The following is an 18,700-nucleotide window of genomic DNA, read 5'->3' as shown; positions in this document are numbered from 1 at the left end:
TTAGTCCTCCTTCTTTAAGATTCGCCTCAACAGGCATACAACCTTGGCAGACTGTAAGGATACCTCCTTAATTCATACGCCAATGATGGTAATAATTGGATCAATAAACGACACAGATGAATTAATTTTCTTCATTATTAATTTCTAGTGGCTGGTCCAAACATACACTGCTATTGATGATCAGAAACTGGAATTGTGTAGTCAGGAAAAGCTAGACTTGATGAGTACTGATCTAGTTAAAACTCCGGAAAGCATGAAAGACTCCTTTTGTAATGGGAGATATCCGGGGCTTTTTCTCGCCTTAATTTCCTGCTTTCAAAACAAAAAGAGACTTCTTGTTCTTATCCTAGAAAATAACAAATCCGACATTCATCACAGCTATATATATCCGTCGTTTCTTGCTTTTGCACATGATGTAGTAGCGCGTGGGGTCATCCAAATTACCAAAAGGCCACTTGCTACGGCTTGAAGTCCGAGTTCTATATAAATGGTTCTAGATTTCTGTCAAAGAAACACAGAAACACACAGCTAAAATAGCCGCCAGGATGATATCTCCAGTTATCTTCATATTTTCTCTCCTCCTTTCCACCTCCCATGCTGCTGTGCAAGACTTCTGTGTAGCTGACCTCGAAGCTCCTGAAAGCCCTGCAGGCTATGCATGCAAGAAGCCTGCAGCTGTCACGGTGAATGATTTTGTTTTCTCTGGCCTAGGCATTCCAGGCGACACCTCCAATATAATCAAAGCCGGGGTGACCACTGCATTTGCCTCAGACTTTCCTGGTGTGAACGGCCTTGGAATTTCTTTAGCTCGTGCGGACATTGCGGTCGGGGGAGTTATCCCGTTTCACACACATCCTGGAGGTTCAGAAGTCCTACTTGTTGTTGAAGGAACAATATTTGCAGGGTTCGTTTCCTCAGCTAATGACGTTTACACACAGACCCTTCAGAAGGGTGATATTATGGTTTTCCCTCAAGGATTACTGCACTTCCAAATAAATTCTGGAAGTTCTACAGCTGTTGGATTTGTTAGCTTCAGCAGTGCAACCCCAGGTCTCCAGCTTCTGCCCTACGCTTTGTTTAAAAACGACTTACCCACTGACATCATAGCCGCAACTACTTTCCTTGACGAAGATCAGATTATGAAGCTTAAAGCCGTTCTTGGTGGCACTGGCTAAGGTCTTTGAATCAGTCTATTAATAATAAGAGAGTACTGTTGTGAGTTGTTTCTGTTTTGTTTGATCAGGGTATTCTGGCTGATTCGTGTAACAATATTTCTGTTGAAGGCAAATGCCAACATTGAGGATGAATAAATGTCCTAGCTAGGTTTGGTGTGTCTATTCCAGATAGGAATCTACGATTTCCAAGTGATCACAAAATAAGGACTGCCCAGTACTGATCATGATCATCAGTATTTTGAACAATAATGAATTATTAACACCTACGAGGATTTGATTTTAAAATCATTCACCATCAATATTAATTATGATAAGTACAACCTTATCACCTATATACATTGTAGGGTCCAAATTCTTTGACAGGTCAAGGGATAAAACTGATCAATATTCCCTTCCTCATTCCATTTCGATATCAGATCAAGATCGATGTGTTTCGAGCGGCTGAAGATTGAGTTTAACTGTTTTTAACAGAGACAAAAGCCTATCTTGTTTAATTTGGCAAATATGCAAGTTGTGCCCGAACTTTTTTTTCTTTTTTTTCCTCAAACCGAGAAGCTATATAGGTTATAATAACAATAATATTAATAATTATAATAATAACACAAGACCAGTCAAGGGGGCCCCTTATATATATATATCAAAGAAGGAAAATGATCTGGTTACAACTATTTTACAACTCTACATAAAATGATTGACCATAATTTTTTATTATTTTTTAAATTTATTTTTAATGGACTATCATAATTGTATCGGTTGATTGAAAATGAGTTGTATAATAATTGTAAAAAGGTTGTAAGTATATTCTTACTCTTCTCATAAGTTGATCCCCCAAAGACCTATATTGTGCCGCAATAGGTTTCTCCTGTTGCTGCTACTACTGCAATATTAGTGCACCATACTGCTTATCAGAAGAGCCATGCATTAGACTAGAACCATTTATGACATCACAACCATTCCCATCATGCCTAATTCTGCCACACTTAAAAGTAAAAGGATGGCAAGTACCTCTCATAGAAAAAAGAGATCCAAGTCTTGGTACCACCCATGCTAAGATTAATTCCTTGCATCAAAGGGTTTAAAATGTTGATGGTCACCTTCACTCTGAGATAGGGACCCCAACCAATGCCTTCTTTGTCTACATCGACCTCTAGCACATCCCCTACCAAACCAATGCCTTTTTTGTCTACATCCACCTCTAGCACATGCCCTACCAAACCACTAATCTGCAACCCAACATATCTAGTCATTCCACCAAAAGGGATATTATGGACTTGAATCCATAGATATTCCTTCATGAATTCTACATCTTTTGGGGCTGCATTACCATCAAAAGAATTAAGACACAACAATTGCCTATCAAATGACTAGGGTCTGCCTCTTTGAACCTTTTGGATATCCTCTTCACATTGAAATTCAATTAGAAACATATTCTCACCCACCTCTTTGAACACCACAACATGTTTTGGCTTCCACACCTTTATCATCATTGTCTTGAAAGCATCCCTATTGACTGATCTCTCAGATACAACCAAACCAGCCAAACATTGCTGACCCCTCCTTTGCAGCATAGCATCACCATTCATATTAATCGAGATCTCCTTCTGTTCAGCCTCAGTCAATCGAATTTACTCAATTTGTCCACAATTTCATCTACCATCGCACTCTAGAACTGTAAAAACAAGACAATTGCACCACTACTTCTAAGTTAAAAGACGAGAAGACAAACTTGCCCACAACAAGAGAAACTCATCAGCAGTGCTAGGAGCCCTCTCTAACCCAAATATTGTTTTAAAAATTTTCCTCTATAATATATATATATATATATTTATATATGTAGGAGACATACTACTTTTTCAAGACTTGGGTGGTTTCATACATTGCCTAGATATTCTTTGAGAGGAAATATTACACATTTGCAAAACATACTTGAAAGAAACAATATCATTTCTCTACATTCAGATGCCATGCATTATTCAAGACTATATATATATATAAATCATGAAGGTTAATTAAATTGTATTTGAGATACTTTTAATTTAATCACTTATGAATGAACCGTGTTGCTAGCCTAAAGTGAAAAAGTCTATCTTCTCTAACCTTTTTTTTATCCTTTTGTAGATCTTAAAATTTCTCCATCTATACATGATTTTCTTGCCCTTGTTTTACATTTTCTAGGGACTTGATATAATGCTCTCCATATATACCTTGAGGGTCAATGAGTTATTTTCTGTCACTTAAAAATCATCTCCTAACAATACGTATATATATACTCCAAAGACTCCGTAAAGCATAATCTCATTTGTTCAAACCAAACATACGTATTCCACTACAAGGACATCATGGGAACATTCTAACAAAATAAATCAACAACTCCAAAGTCTCAAATAAAAGTATCAACATCCCAAATATCAATTAAACGTAAATAATATCTATTGAATAAGACTCTCCAACAATCCTTAGTACTCTTTGGTTCTTAATCCACCATGCCCAACTAGTCTCATCCACTCTTCCTATTCTTGATTCCCAACTGAACCATCAAAATCATCTGAAATATTGAATGTAATTGGGTGAGTTATCAACAACTCAATAAGTAGTGAACATATACCAATGTATAAACATGAGTCAGTTACAATATTAAGAACAAAACATGTTATCAACATATTAGAGTTATAGTTTAGAAATATTCATATACAAAAGTGCTTGGGCATAGCATAAAAAGAAGAAGAAGAAGTTCACACACATAACATGCCCAGATGCTATATGCAATGTCTTACCTACTGTTAAATCTGACCATTCTCCTTTGCACATCAACACGGTCAGTCTGTCAAGGGGGAGGATCAGGGGGAGCATGTCAAGAAGAGGCATGTTTAGAGTCAAAGGAACTTAGAAGAGGCATTTCCACGATAGGTGCTCTTCAAGACCATGGCAAGGGGGAGCATGTTGATCATGTTAAAGAGGTCAAAAGAATGTTGAGCAAATTCTAGCAATAGAGAATACTAAATGGAGACAAAGAGCTAAGCAGCACTGGCTGAAAGTTGGGGATAAAAATACTAAATTCTTTCATATGGAAGCTACCCAGAAGAGGAAGACTAATGCAGTCAATAGCATTAAGAACTAGGCAGGCACTAAGGTTATTACTAAACAAGATCAAATTGGTGAGATCTTTGCCAAGTATTTCTCTTCTCTCTTTACCACCTCTAATCCTTCTCATGTTGAAAACTGCTTGTCTGGTTTACAAACAAAGATCACTCATTGTATGAATGATCCTCTTTTGTGAAAGTATACTGAAGAAGATGTGAAGCAAGCTATATTTCAAATGAACCCTTTGAGTTCTCCAGTCCTTGATGGATTCCCAGCACAATTCTATTAAAACCAATGGGACACTGTTGAGAAGGATATATACTACTAGATTTGCTCTTCAATTTTTGAACCAAGGTGGGCAGCTCAATGGAATTAATGACACCTTTATCTCTCTCACTCCAAAGATAAAAAAATCCTCAAAGTGTTATAGATTTTAGGCCTATTAGTTTGTACAATGTAGTGTATAAAATTATCTCAAAGACATTGGCTAATAGGCTTAAAACTATCCTTCCTGAAACTGTTTCAGTGAATCAAAGTGCATTTGTTCCTGGTGGGCTTATAACAGATAATATCTTAGTGGCTTATGAAACTCTCCATTCTATGAACACTAGGATGAAAAGCAAAAAAAGATTTATGACTCTTAAACTTGATATGAGCAAAGCTTATGGTCGAGTTGAGTGGGCCTCTTGAAGCTGTTATGCTTAGACTTGGTTTTTCTCAAAGATGATGCTGTCTTGTTATGGCTTTTATTACTTTTGTGTCTTATTCTATTCTGGTTAATGGTAGGCCACAAGCTAGTTTTTGCCCTCCAAGGGGCTTAAGGCAAGGTGACCCTTTTCTTCTTATTTATTCATTAGGTGTGTAGAAGCTATATCTTCACCATTGGTCCAAGTTGAACTGAATGGAGGCATAACTAGTGTTCTAGTTAGAAAGGGTCCTATCAGGATAAATCATCTATTCTTTGCTGAAGATAGCCTCCTTTTTTGCAAGGCTAATGTGGTTGAATGGTGTATAATTTCTTAGATTCCTGGTATCTATAAACAAGCTTCTGCTCAAGTCTTAAACAAGGATAAGACTTCAATCTTTTTTAGCAGAAATACCCCTAGACTCACTCAGAGATCCAGTTTGAGCATTGTTGGGATTAAGTCTACTGGATCTTTTGAAAATTATTTTGGGCTTCTTGCTGTGGTTGGAAGGTCTAAAACTATTGCTTTTCATTCACTCATTGACATAACTTGGGCAATAATTTCTAATTGGAAGACAAAGGTTCTCTCTGTTGCTGGTAAAGAGGTTCTAATTAAAGTTGTACTTCAAGCTATTCCTGCTTGTCTTCTGTCTCACTCAATTGCCCAAAGGCTTAATAGGCTATTGAAGAAATTTTGGTGGGGCTACAATGAAGATCACTCCAAGATCCAGTGGGTGAAATAAGATCAGGTTAGCCATTCTAAGGACAAGGGTGGGTTGGATTTTCGAGATTTTAGAAGCTTCAATGTAGCCATGCTTTCTATAAAAAGCTAGAGAATGTTTCAAAATCCTTTATCTCTCATGGCTTAAGTCTTTAAACAAAAAATATTTTAAAGATGAAAATCTGTTGGAGGCAAAGATGTGTTATAGTCCCTCATATGCATGGAAGAGCTTATTTTAGGGCTTGAAGTTGCTCAAAGAAGGGTTGTTTGGAGAATTAGTGATGGGAAGAGGGTGAAGATTTGGGGTGACAAGTGGATAACAAGAGACTAAGCTTCTATGGTTTTATCTCCTAAGGTGTCCTCTGGAAATTACCAGCTTGTTGTTGACTTAATTAATCCTGATCTGAAGACTTGGAAGGTCAACACTCTGAATGCTCTCTTTGAAGCTCATGAGGTAGCCTTGATTCAATCCATTCTTGTTAGCAATGGAGGCAAGGAAGATAAATTGGTCTGGTCGCCCACAAAGAACGATATTTTCTCAATAAGGAGTGCACACCATTTGCATTAAGAGATTGAAACAATTCTGTTGGTGAGACATCTAGTGGGGGAAGGAAAAAAGAAGGTTGGAAAGCTATATGGAGCATGAAGATTCAGAATGGTGAAAAGTTTTTATATGGAGGGCTTGTAAGGAAGCTATTCCTACACTATCCAATCTAGTGAAGAGGAAAGTTGTTAAGGAGGATGGTTGTCCAGTGTGGCTTAGTTTCTGAAACAATAGGGCATGTGTTGTGGGGATGTCTTGTTGCTAGGGATGTTTGGAGTCTAAGTTGTAGGAAGGTATAGAAGATGGTTGTTCAAAGTGATTGTTTTATTGATTTATGGAAGCATTGGACCAATTGTTTGGAAGAGGAAGAAGTGGTGGAAACTACTATTACTGCAAGATTGTTATGGGTCAGAAGAAATGAGTTTATCGATGGAAAGGGATTTAGACACCTAATAGATCTCTACAAAGCTGCTAAAGAAGAAGTTTTTGCTTATAGAACTACCAATATCCAAGTCAACACAATAGCAAGCAGAATAGCACCATTACAACCTTCATGGCAGAAACCAATTAAGGGGTTTTAAAAGGTTAATTAGGATGTTGCAACTAATCTGGCTGCATTGGGGTGATTGCTAGAGATTCCCAAGGGTATGTTATTGGTACTCTACAAGCTCCCAAATCAATGAATGAAGACTCTTTCTTAGTGGAGGCATATGGTTTTCTATTGGCTACTATATTTTGCAAAGAAATGGAGCTGTCAAAGGTTATACTCGAAGGAGATGCAATGCAAGTGGTCACCATGGTAAACAAGGCTACTATAGACCTAAGTTTAGGTGGTTTACTGATTGAAGATGCTCAAAGTGTCTTAACAACTCTTACTTCATGATCTGTTGTTCATACGAACAAGAATGCTAATATGGCAGCTCATAGATTGGCAAAAGTTGGTCTTGACCTTGATGAAGACAAGCATGTTTTGGAAGAAATTCCTCAATGTATTCAATCTACTGTTTTAAGTGATTCGATGTAAGTCTTTTGTTATTAATGAAATTTAGTTTGATTTGAAAAAAATATATATTTGGGTTCAAATATAAAATTGGTCCATATCAAAAGTTTAAATGGCCATATAATGATCAAATTTTCATTCTATTAGAATTAAGTCGACAAATAATGAGAGCTACTAACGTGGCAAGCCAAGTGGTGGGATATATTTTGTGGTAGTCTCGACCCCCCACGTGTGATTTGGTGGAAGTCGTGACATTGGGATGATGACCACATAGGTCACACACCCCAACGCATGTTTCAAAATTCCAAGGCGGGATGGGTTTTCGAGACCTTCATCTTTTTAATTTAGCCCTTTTGGCAAAGCAAGGTTGGAGGCTGTTAAGAAATGAGGATTCTCTTTTTTACAAAGTTTATAAAGCCAAGTATTTTTTGAATTCAAGTTTATTTGAAGCCAAAGTTTGTGCTAGCTCATCTTATATTTGGAAGCGAATTTGGGAAGCTCTTGATTGTTTGAGAAAAGGTTGTAGGTGGCGTGTGGGGAATGGGCAAACTGTTTGTATCTTTAAGGATCCATGGTTACTGGATTGTTTAAGTGTTTCAGCTTTGGTTGAGGTTTATGAAAACTTAACAGTTCATTCCTTGATAGATGCAAGCACAGGTTGGTGGAATGTTCATATGGTAAGAGCTCTATTCAATCCAAATTTAGTTCAACAGATTTTAAAACTACAAGTTTCTATAAATTCTGAAGACTCTTTGTATTGGAGTCACGAGAAATGGAAGCTTTTCTGTTAAGAGTGCTTATCGATATCTTCAACAGAGTCAACATCTTTCAAATGGGCAGTCTTCTAGTGGTAGATCTGAGGCTGTGTTTTGGAAGTCACTATAGCATCTGAAACTTCCTAAAAAGATGAAGGTTTTTGCATGGAGGGCGTGTCAGGAGAAGCTTCCAACCTACCTGAATCTGAAGAAGAAACATGTATTGGATAATGCAACCTGTGTGCTATGTAATCAAGGTATGGAAGATGCTGCTCATGCTTTGTATTTTTGTTCAGAAGTAAGGAACGTGTGGGGGGTTTTTTGTTCTCAAATGGATAACAAGCAATCTGAGTTGTTCTTTTGGGATCTGGCAAATTTGGCCTGAGTTAGAGGTTTCGATTCTTTGTTGGCCAGATTTGTAGTTATAACGTGGGGCCTTTGGTATAGAAGGAATAAAAGGATTTATGAGAATATTTCTATGCATTTTAATGTGACTGTTAATAATGCACTTTCTTTACAACAAGAATATGAATAGGTGCGGCTGTTTGATGTTTCAAATCAGAAGATTAATAAGGTGGTAAGATGGCATCCTCCTCCTAATGATTTTCTGAAATTGAATATTGATGAGGCCACTTTTCTTGAATATTCTGTTGTCGGGATTGGAGTGGTGTTGAGGGATCATAATGGGGAGGTTGTTGTGGCTTGTTCTAAGGTAGAGAAAGAGGTCTCCTCTGCTGAGTTCATTGAGGCAATTGCGCTTCTTAGAGGTTTATAGTTGTGTGTTCAATGGGGTGTCCCAAAACTTATGCTTGAAACCGACTGTTTGATTTTGGTTAATGCTTTGAATGAAAATTCTGAATGTTTAACAGATTTTGCATTTATTCTTCAAGACATACGAAGACTTATGGAGGGCTTCCAAGAAGTTAAAGTTGTGCATGTCAACCGTTTAGGCAATTTGGTGGCTCATCTTTTGGCAAGACATGCTTGGTTGATTGATGATATTTGTATGTGGTGGGATTATTGTCCTTCTTTTGTTAGTCAAGCTATATGGCTTGATAAACTTGCTATTTGTAAGGATATTTGATTTGATTGAAAGGAAAGTCTGATTATCAAAAAAAAAAACTTCAAATCGACATAATTACTCTTAACTTGAAATGATCTTGTAAAATAGTTAACAACCAAAGTAGTTTATTATTCCTCTTAAGTTAATATGCGAATGTATCTTCTATTTGTAAATTTGATGCCTAATGAGTTTTACGTTGAGATGACGAGCTTGTACACTGCGTAGGACGTAATTTAGAAATCGTGGGAGAAGGGGAATCCCTAACATCCACATATATTTCAATGGCTGCCATTTAAAGTGTGGAAGATTTGCATGCATGACTCCTTTTAGCATTCAAAATGTCATTTTATGTCCACATTCCTATCCCTCCAAATATGGCTTAGACAGCCAAACTTAAAGAAGAAATAGACTTATCAATGGATAGGCCAGACCAACTTATAAAGAACCAAGAAAAACAATTTGAATAATAATATACCTACAGCTAATTACAATTCATTTTACAATCAATCAACGCAATCATGCTACTTTAATAAAATAAATTTCACTTTTTATCAAACTATCATCTATTTCATATCGAGTTGAAAAATCATGTAAGGTAATCATTTTCCATACCAATTAAGAAGAAAAACCAAACATGATTAATTGGCCGCAGTAGACATACAACCTTCGCAAAGTACTGTAAGACCACACCATTAAACAAGTAATAACATGTTTTTACACTAGAAAAGACGCATTTATTGTCCCTGTTTGTAATGGTCAGTCCAAACATAGCTTGTGTGGAGCTTTAGGCCTGCGATTATGTTTTTCAAGCACATTTTACTTGTTTTGGAAAAAAGACATTACGAAGATTTTTGCATGGAAATTAATTATGTGGTACATAAAATAGGAACAACAAGCTATTGCTCAGAAACTGGAATTGAGTGGCCAAAAATTCTAAGCTTGAGTACTCTATTTAATAAAAATCTAGCAAGCAATGAATTCGTTTATAGTAGGAGATATCAGGGTTCTTTTCTCGCCTTTCCTACTTCCCAAGATAAAAGTGACTTCTTGTTCTTATCTGAGGAAGTATAACATTCGAGATGCATTATAGCTCAATATATTCCTTGCTTCTTCTTAATCATCTTCCACAGGGTGCATTGGAAGCAACCGCTTGCAATGGATCATCGATATCCAAGTTGTTTATAAAATGGTACCAGATCATTATATCTATAGGAATGGGGTGCACTCCCTGGCCTTTCATGTCTAGCCTAATTATGGTTGTATGTTACACACATTGAAGTGATCAAAGGACCACTTCATTACAAGAGAAGGGGCTAGCCTCTAATAGCTAGCAAAGGGGGCATGAATAGGAGCTTATGGAGAGCTTCTTCTGTTTTGTCCTTTGTCCTAACCTCTCTCTCAAATGTTTTGGATCTTTCTTGTTGGAGCAGTTAGCTAGGTTGCGGAGTATGTGGATGTTGCTCTACTTTTTATCACGTAGCAAGCCCCACTACCAAGGAAGATGAATTTGGACGAACAAGAACATAGGAGAAGTCTGTGTACAATTATGGAGCAAAGTAGTTGATACATCACACTTGGGTTGCTGTAAAATGGGTTTGCGGCCTTAATTCTAACATGTCATCCTTAAATCTTGTTCATTCGCCTCTTAGTAAGGTTGAGAGTGATTGTTTTGTTCAAACGTGAATTCCATTCAAATGGAAATATGAAGGATCTAAATTAACTTAAATATTTTTTGTTTGAGTCAAGAAAATTACTTATATTTTCAACAAGGGGTATTGTGGTTTTCGTTAACATTTATTTTTTGGATAAAATGTTTTATCCCACATTACCTTATTATTAATATTTTCAATTTTCTTTTTTAAAAGATCGCCGAAAATAATATGAGTAATTCACTAACTAGTGTGAGTATATATTTGAATGGTGGTGTACCACTAGTAATACTGACTCCCAAAATTTATTAGTATATAAGACCCTCCTCATAAATAGTGTTGTAGCAATATATTAGTATTCTCTCGTCATTTAGAGACTAAAAGATAATATTTGTAATAAGTGCTCCAGTAAAGGTACTAAATTCATGTAATAGCAATCCTAACAGAATTTTAGACCCACCTCACTTATATGATCGAATCTCGGGTTGTCGATTTGATTAACTAAGGAAAAGTGGAGTTGGTATAGGTTTAAATTCATCTCTTAGTACTAATTGATTTACCTTTAGATAACAATTGATCGCATATTTGTTGGAATTTTCTAGAATAAGTTAAATAGTTGATTATCATATGAGAATTAGATGGTTAGTTTTTGTGATATTTAGGGGTAAAGTATTTTGAGCGCATAATCATTGGTTGTATTGTTTGGGTACAAAAAGCATATGAATTTTACTTGTACTATTTTCATGTAGCTTAAATCAACCATCTATTCAAAGATATCCAATACATCTAGTCGTTATTCTTAATGATCTACTGAATAAAATGAATTCTTTGAAAATTGTTGACAATCCTAGAAAAGTGAATTCCTGAGACAGTTAATGTTGAATATGGTTAGCTTAGATTATTCATTATTGCCTAATGAATGGTTTTCCATACTATGAGGTAGTGAACATGGGTTTGTGAGAAGTAGCTCAAACCTCTTCTCACAAACCCATGTCTTGTGTGAATATTTACAAGAAAAATAATTTTTAGTAGTTTTTGTTCAAACTCCATAGACAACTAATGAGATGGAGAGTATCAAAGAATCTATATTTTGAATTGAGATGCTCAGACTATTTGGTGTTTCAATAATAGTTTGCTTATAGGAGTTAGAGGTTGAGACTTCATTAGAGGGTAAATATGGCTTATTTGATTGAGTGAGTTTACAGTGCAATTTGGACAAGTCATTTAAAGTAATTGTGACACCCCAAATTCTCACGTATGAACACGTGAAAATCGAGGAATCGGGATGATGACAACACGGGTCACACATCCTATCACCAAGTACCAAATATGTGTACATGCAACACGTGCACATAAAAACCACACAGTGGATAATAAAAGCCTCCAACTAAGTATCAAAATTTTGTTTAAATACAAACTTGCTTAAAACAAATGTAATAAAATATTACAAGTTTAATATTGTTTCAAATCCAAATTACATAACATAAAAAAAAAAGTAAAGATAATTTTCAACATAAAACAACTCCAAGTCAAAATTCTGGCGGAGCTGCCTCCTTGAGCTCAACCTCCTCCTCCTCAACCTTTGCATCAAAATCTACTGTACTAAAAATGGTGCCGCAAGTAAGTAATAATCTAAACACCACAAGATAAAAATATATTACACTCAACAATATGTATGAAAAGATGCTAAATGCACATGTCCCAAAAATCTACATTTTTTCCATGCATGCCAAAATCCCATTTTGGCTCAAAATATATCCTTTAAAACAAGTCCTTGCCATTATCCCAGATAATGGCCCAAACCAAGAAAACCACCATTTTTCCAGAAAATGGATCACAATATCCTCTCACAAAACCTCACAATTTTTTCAGAAAATGGCCCATATCCAATATCCAAAACCAGTTCCAATTTAATGGATGCACCATGATCTCTCCTAGGGATCATCCGTACACTCTGGCTCTTATGTTACACTGCAGGAAACTACTACGCATGTGACATCTAAAAGAGTGATACCCAGTCTCGTGCCCAGCGTGTACAAGGACCAAGCGTCCTCTAGTCCCTGCCAGCCGAGGGACCATGGAGTCGACGCGATAACGTTACCGTATCATGAGATCCGGTCGTCACCCAACGACAACCTAGGGGATGTCACTCAATATTATCCACTCCTGAATGACCAGAGGAGCTCCACCGAGATGATGCCCATCTTGGTTTGGGGTCTTGATACGCACACACCCAAAAATCTATTTAAGTTGTGAAAATTCAATTTTCAATATTCAACACATGTATATGTATGCACCGTGCAATGCAAATGACATGAAACAAAATATCCAACAATTCTCAACATCAACAACAAATAAACAACTCCGTCCTCAAATCCATCCGACCCCCGACTCTTCGGATTCAATCCGGAATAACCAACCAGTCACAAATTTATTGTAAAAGTAATAATATATTTAAATCTAAAATGAATTTTGAAAAATACTTACAGCACTATATAATAATTTTCGAAGGATCAACGGGCTGAAAAGGGCGAAGAAAAAGTAACGTAACAATGTAAAAACACAGTGGCCGTGGGTTGTAAAATACCCACTTTTGAATGGGGACGAACCAAGGTTTGGGATTGACAGGGAATGGCCTAGAGGTGTTTATGAAACTAGTGGAAGTGAGGGTTGGCTGTGGGTGGTGGAGAAAACGACGATGGAAGGCCAAAACGCCCAAAATTGAAAGTGAGGTCGTGGGGGTTGCTCCGGCGACGGATTGGAGCCGGAAATGGGTGGTTTAGGTCAGCAAGAGGTTGGTCATGAAGCTGTGAAGAGATGGTGGCTGGACTTGAAACGACAGCGGCAGAATGGCTCAAAAATCGTGCAGATTGGTTGGCTCACGGCCCCTAACAGCGGCACGAATGGAGGTGAAATTTAGTGGGGATGATCACCGGTCGGAGGGGAAGAAAAATGGGTGGTGGTGTGCTACACAGCAGCGATGTTGGGCGGTTCTGGTAAAGGGAAGGAAGAGCTTTGCGCACTGGAGGAGAGGAAATCAGAGGAAAAAGTGGAGAAAAAAGAAAGAAAAAGTGAAAAGAAAGAGAAATGAAAAAGAAAAAAAGAGAAAAAGAAAATATGGGGAAAAGAAATGAGGTTCAGTCCTCATCTCTGGAGTCCAGAAACTGATCCAACTAAAACAACTTTAAAAGCTATGAAACAAAAAAGATAATTTAAACACAACATCTAGCTAAAAAAATAATAAATAACCAGTAAATTCTAACAACAAAATTTTAAATCCAAAAACAAACTAAAATAAATTAAACAGTAATTTAAACTCAAAACATAAATTAATATTAAGAAAGCTCTACAAAATAAATTTCACAACTAAATAAATTCAATTAAAATTCGATAATTTAAAATAAAAGAACCAATATTTAAATTAAAATATTCCTTCAATAAAAACACACTTAAAAAGGGGATATCACAGTAATGGTTAGATGTTGTGATTGTCCTTGGGGGCAAATATTCTAATCATTTTACCTTTAATGAAAAACAAAACTTGGCTATCTCACATGTTGTTGTTGAAACCAAGAGATTCATATGAAATCTTGAAATCTCTTGTTAAGTTTGTTGAATGATATTTGTGGTCACCTTGTGATTCATATGTCATATTTTGCCGAATGATATTTATGGTCCTTAATGGTTATGTACCATATATAGAAGGTTGACACAACTATATATGTCATCTTAACTAAGCTAAGATGAGGTCTTTGTTATTTGTTTAGACCGTACACTGGTAACCCACAATCCACGTAGCTAGTGGTTTAGTCATATGTGAAATCCTTTTTGGCATTTTGAATAATTAGCAAATTGAGGGACTCGGATTAGGTACTAAAATAGCAACTAGACTATCATCTGTGTAGTGTAATGAGATTAGATATATACCCTTTTTGAAAAGAGAACTCCATCGTAGCATGTATTTCATACTACATATGATTTTATGAACAACAGTAAAGATGAGTGAATGGATCCCAGCTTCCTCACTGTATGAGACTTGTAGGTTATAATTGAGTAACTTAATTTATTTATGCCCTTAAGAGACCTTTAATCATGTCACAAGGTTGAAGTTTTAGTGTATGCTACTTAGGCATGTTATGTATGACCATGGATGATATGATCTAAAGAGACATAGTTGGAAAAGTGACTAAACTAAAACTAAATGATATGGGGGAGAAGGGAAGACTACTTGGTAACACATTAATAATGTGTCTGTACTCACTGTTGACAAGTTATGTTGCTTCATTGAAATTGCGACGTAGTTATGGGTATATTATGTTTTATAGATATTGATCATTGCTCCGAGTCATGTAGGCTTGAGATGGATTAGGGATGCTTAATTAGATGTGAACAATTGTGTGACACCCCAACTCCCACGTAAGAAAACGTGGGAATCGTGACATCGAGATGAGGACAACACGGGTCACTCCCCCTAACAACAAGTGCTAAGTGTGTGTACATGCAAAAAGTATACAATAAAAGTTGCAGCGGATAATTAAAAGTTAGTCAACTAAGTACTAGAATTTTAAATACATATTTTTCAAAATAAAAATGCATTCAAAAGTTACACAATAATTCAATAAAAATATAATGCAAACCCAAGATACATAACAAAAGTGGGAAACAAATCCCAAAACACAAAAAGCGACACTGGGTCACTCCTCCGGTGGAGCCGATCCCTTAGGTTCAATGTCCTCATCTGCATCAAAATCTACGATTCCATAAAAACAGAACCATAGGGTCCAAATACCATGTGAGATCGTAACTCTTAGTAAGTAATCAACCAAACAATCTATGAGATAAAAATACATTAATGCAACCAACATATATGTATGCATATGCTGAAATATGCACGAGACTCAAAACATTATTTTTTATGTTTCCCTAAAAATGATCATTTTTCTAACACACGCCAAAATTTCCATTTGGCCCGAAATCATTCCACTAAAATAAATTATCATTTTTTCAGAAAATGGTCCACATATTCATTTATCAAGAACCTGCCGTTTTTCCAGAAAATGGCCTATTATCCAATAATATTGTATGCACCATGATATCTCCTATGGACCATCCGCACACCCTGACTCCCTTCATCACACCACGGGTAACGACCGTGCATGTGATTTCATAACGTGCGATGCCTAGTTCTGTGCCTAACCCATTTGTGGCCAATCATCCTCTAACTCCTACCAGCAAGAGGGCCATGGAGTTGGCACGAGAGCGTTACCATATCGTCTGATCCCATTGTCGCCCAGTGACAACCCAAATGACATCACTTAATATATTATGCTCCCAAGTGACTAGAGAAGCTCCACCAAGATAATATCCCATCTCAGCTTAGGGTCGTTATATGCACGCACCCAAAAGTCCTTTCTCACACAAAAATATTCAGTTTTAATTTACAACACATAAGCATGCATGCAATAATGCGATGAATATCATGACACCAAATACAATATAAAACTCCCAAGCATAATTCCATTTCACAAACTATCCATCCTCCTATCCAAGCCAACCTCCATACTCCTCGGACTCAAAGTCTGGCACAACTAACTAGATTGCAGAAAATATATTAGTGTAAAAATATATTGAAATATCAAAAGTTCTTCGAAAAATTACTTACAATGGCGAAATGAAATTCTAGAAGATCAAAGGTGACGCCAAAAGTGGCAGAGCAGTGGTGGATGGCTTTCCAAGTGTGGGCCATGGGCCTCAAAGCACGGAGAATGTAGGGAAAGCTACGGGGAGGTCAAGGCTGGGCATGAAGGAGCTAAGGAAGGGGAGCTAGTGGTGGCGATTGGAGGCCATGGGTGGCAGCACACAGTGGTGGATCTAGAGATCCAGTGCATGTAAAAGGAGGATTTGGGATGGTTATTCTAGGCCACTACTGGCTGCACGAGGGAAGGGGGAGATGCTAGGAGGCTAGGGGAAGTTGCGGATGGTCCGGTGTGGGAGCAGGGCTAGCTCATGGTGGTGCTAGGTAGTGTGAGAGGGAGAAACCCCTAGGAGATGGGTTTGTGCATGGAGGAAGGTAGAGGAGCTAGGAGTGGCTAGGGTCCAAGTGGGTAGTCGCCAAAAGGAGGGGGAGTTGCTGGTGGTGGAGTGGTGGCGTTGGGCTGTGCCCTCGTAAGGAGGAGAACTTGTAGGTTCTAGTGTGTTGCGAAGAGAGAGAGAGCTGGGTAGGGCTGAGCTCTACATGAAGGGGTGGCAGTGAGGTGGTCGGCGAGGGTGGGCTAGCCACATGGGGACATTGCTCGGCTGAGGGAGCACACCGGTTGAGAGGGGGAGGGGTGCCGTTGGGTGTAGGGCAGAGGGAGAAGAGAGGGAAAAAGAAAGAGAGGAAAATGGAAGAAAAAGAAAAATAGAAGGGAAAGAAATTTTTAAGCCTGTAAACTAAAACCTAAACAGGCTCTAATATGATGATTTTTTTTTTCAGGAAAAAAGCAGAGGTGATTTTAGTCTAATTTTTAGACTTGATTATGTGTGCCCTGAGACTTCTTTATGCCTAGCATTGGTTAGGGCTTGACAATTCCATATATGATGATACTTTTATGCAAATGTGAGGGCACATTAAAGAGCAGCCTTTTACCTCTTAAGATAGGATACATTCCCAAGCATTGTATTGGGTTCTCATCCATAAACAGTACTATTCCCCAAAAACACCACAGGTTCACAATCTTTAATTTCTTTGTATGTTTAAAACCCTCGTTGCCTCCTTGAACGGAGATTAATCGCCTGATTTGATCTAAGAGACCAAATCATGATAATTTATCACAAGGATCAGAATTGGCTAATTGTCCATCTTTTTATAAAAAGATGGACAATCTTGGAGATATATTATTCCAATACGTACCAACTCGATCAAGATGATATATAGTAGTTTGTGTACTGCCTTATTATGTACTTAGTTACTAAGATCAATCAATTACATTGAATCTTCTATATTAATTCCATTAATAAACTATTTGGAATTAAGGAACGAGCAACCTTAATCTCAGTACTAATTTCTTCAGTCCAATAATAATAAAAAGTTTTTGTTTTCAAGTATGAACTCATTACTAGCTATATATGAGAAGAGTACAAGTTACAATTAATTCTCTTTTATTTTGAATATAATAAGGAAAATGATACTTGTTCTTCCCAAAGTTACATCTTAAAGTTGTCATTTGGGTATTTTCATATTCTTTTTTAATAGTTAAACAGTGACTATCAGTGAAGTTGTGTATTTTTTTCTTAGTGATTTAGGATGTTCAAAAACTATTAAAAAGAAAAAAATTCAAATGCAACGCACGCCCAATGGTACATAGGTAGGGAGGAACTAGGATTTGGTATCTGGGAGGAGGGGCGATTGGCAAAGTGTGCGTTATGTATTAGCATAAATAATATGTATTTTTTGCACGTGACTATATATATATAATCATCCACCATAAAATTATACAATTGTTCTCGGCTTACTCATATTTTTCTAAACTTTAAGAAAAATTTATAGATTAAGAATAAATTTGAAAAGCACTTAATGATATAAAAGTCGTTAGATTTTTATTGTACAACACTACAACACAATTGACTTTTTGTGATGGTTTACAAATTGTGGCAGTCCTAAAACCGTCACTAAAAATCAGTTTCTGTGATATTGTTTCTCGTCACTAAAGATGGACGAGAAATGGTTATATGTTCAAACTATGATATTGTTTCATTCAAACGTAACTCATATAATGTCGTTTTGGAATGAATACATGCAAACATATAAAATTTTACGTTCAAACATTTCATGTACGTTCAAACGTGAAGCCCACGTACATGCAAATGTCTAAGTTATTCGTTCTAATATTTTGATTAATATCATTAATGTTCAAACGTTAAATGTTTTAAAATTAAAATGAAATTTCAAATTAAAAAAAAAATTGAGAATTGAAATATTAAAACCTTAGATATATTAAATGATATTGTTTGTTTCGTTACATAAAGTATAAAAGAAATTGCAAAAT

At 36.7% G+C, this 18,700-nt stretch overlaps 1 protein-coding gene across 1 annotated transcript; it reads left to right on the top strand.

Moving 5' to 3' along the window:
• Nucleotides 1–497: 497 nt before the first annotated feature.
• Nucleotides 498–1,337, top strand: LOC122306837 (auxin-binding protein ABP20-like). Its single transcript, XM_043119357.1, has one exon. It carries the CDS (start codon nucleotides 546–548, stop codon nucleotides 1,173–1,175), a length of 630 nt encoding a protein of 209 aa, XP_042975291.1. The 5' UTR covers nucleotides 498–545; the 3' UTR covers nucleotides 1,176–1,337.
• The last annotated feature ends 17,363 nt before the right edge of the window (nucleotides 1,338–18,700 follow it).

The sequence above is a fragment of the Carya illinoinensis genome, chromosome 4 (genome assembly GCF_018687715.1).
Source record: "Carya illinoinensis cultivar Pawnee chromosome 4, C.illinoinensisPawnee_v1, whole genome shotgun sequence".
Lineage (NCBI taxonomy): Eukaryota > Viridiplantae > Streptophyta > Magnoliopsida > Fagales > Juglandaceae > Carya > Carya illinoinensis.
Note: the sequence above shows the minus strand (reverse complement) of the source record. Positions and strands in the feature narration are given on the sequence as shown.

Bases quoted from the DNA above. Each gene is read 5' to 3' on its own strand.
- LOC122306837 (XM_043119357.1), top strand. From the start codon at position 546: ATGATATCTCCAGTTATCTTCATATTTTCTCTCCTCCTTTCCACCTCC.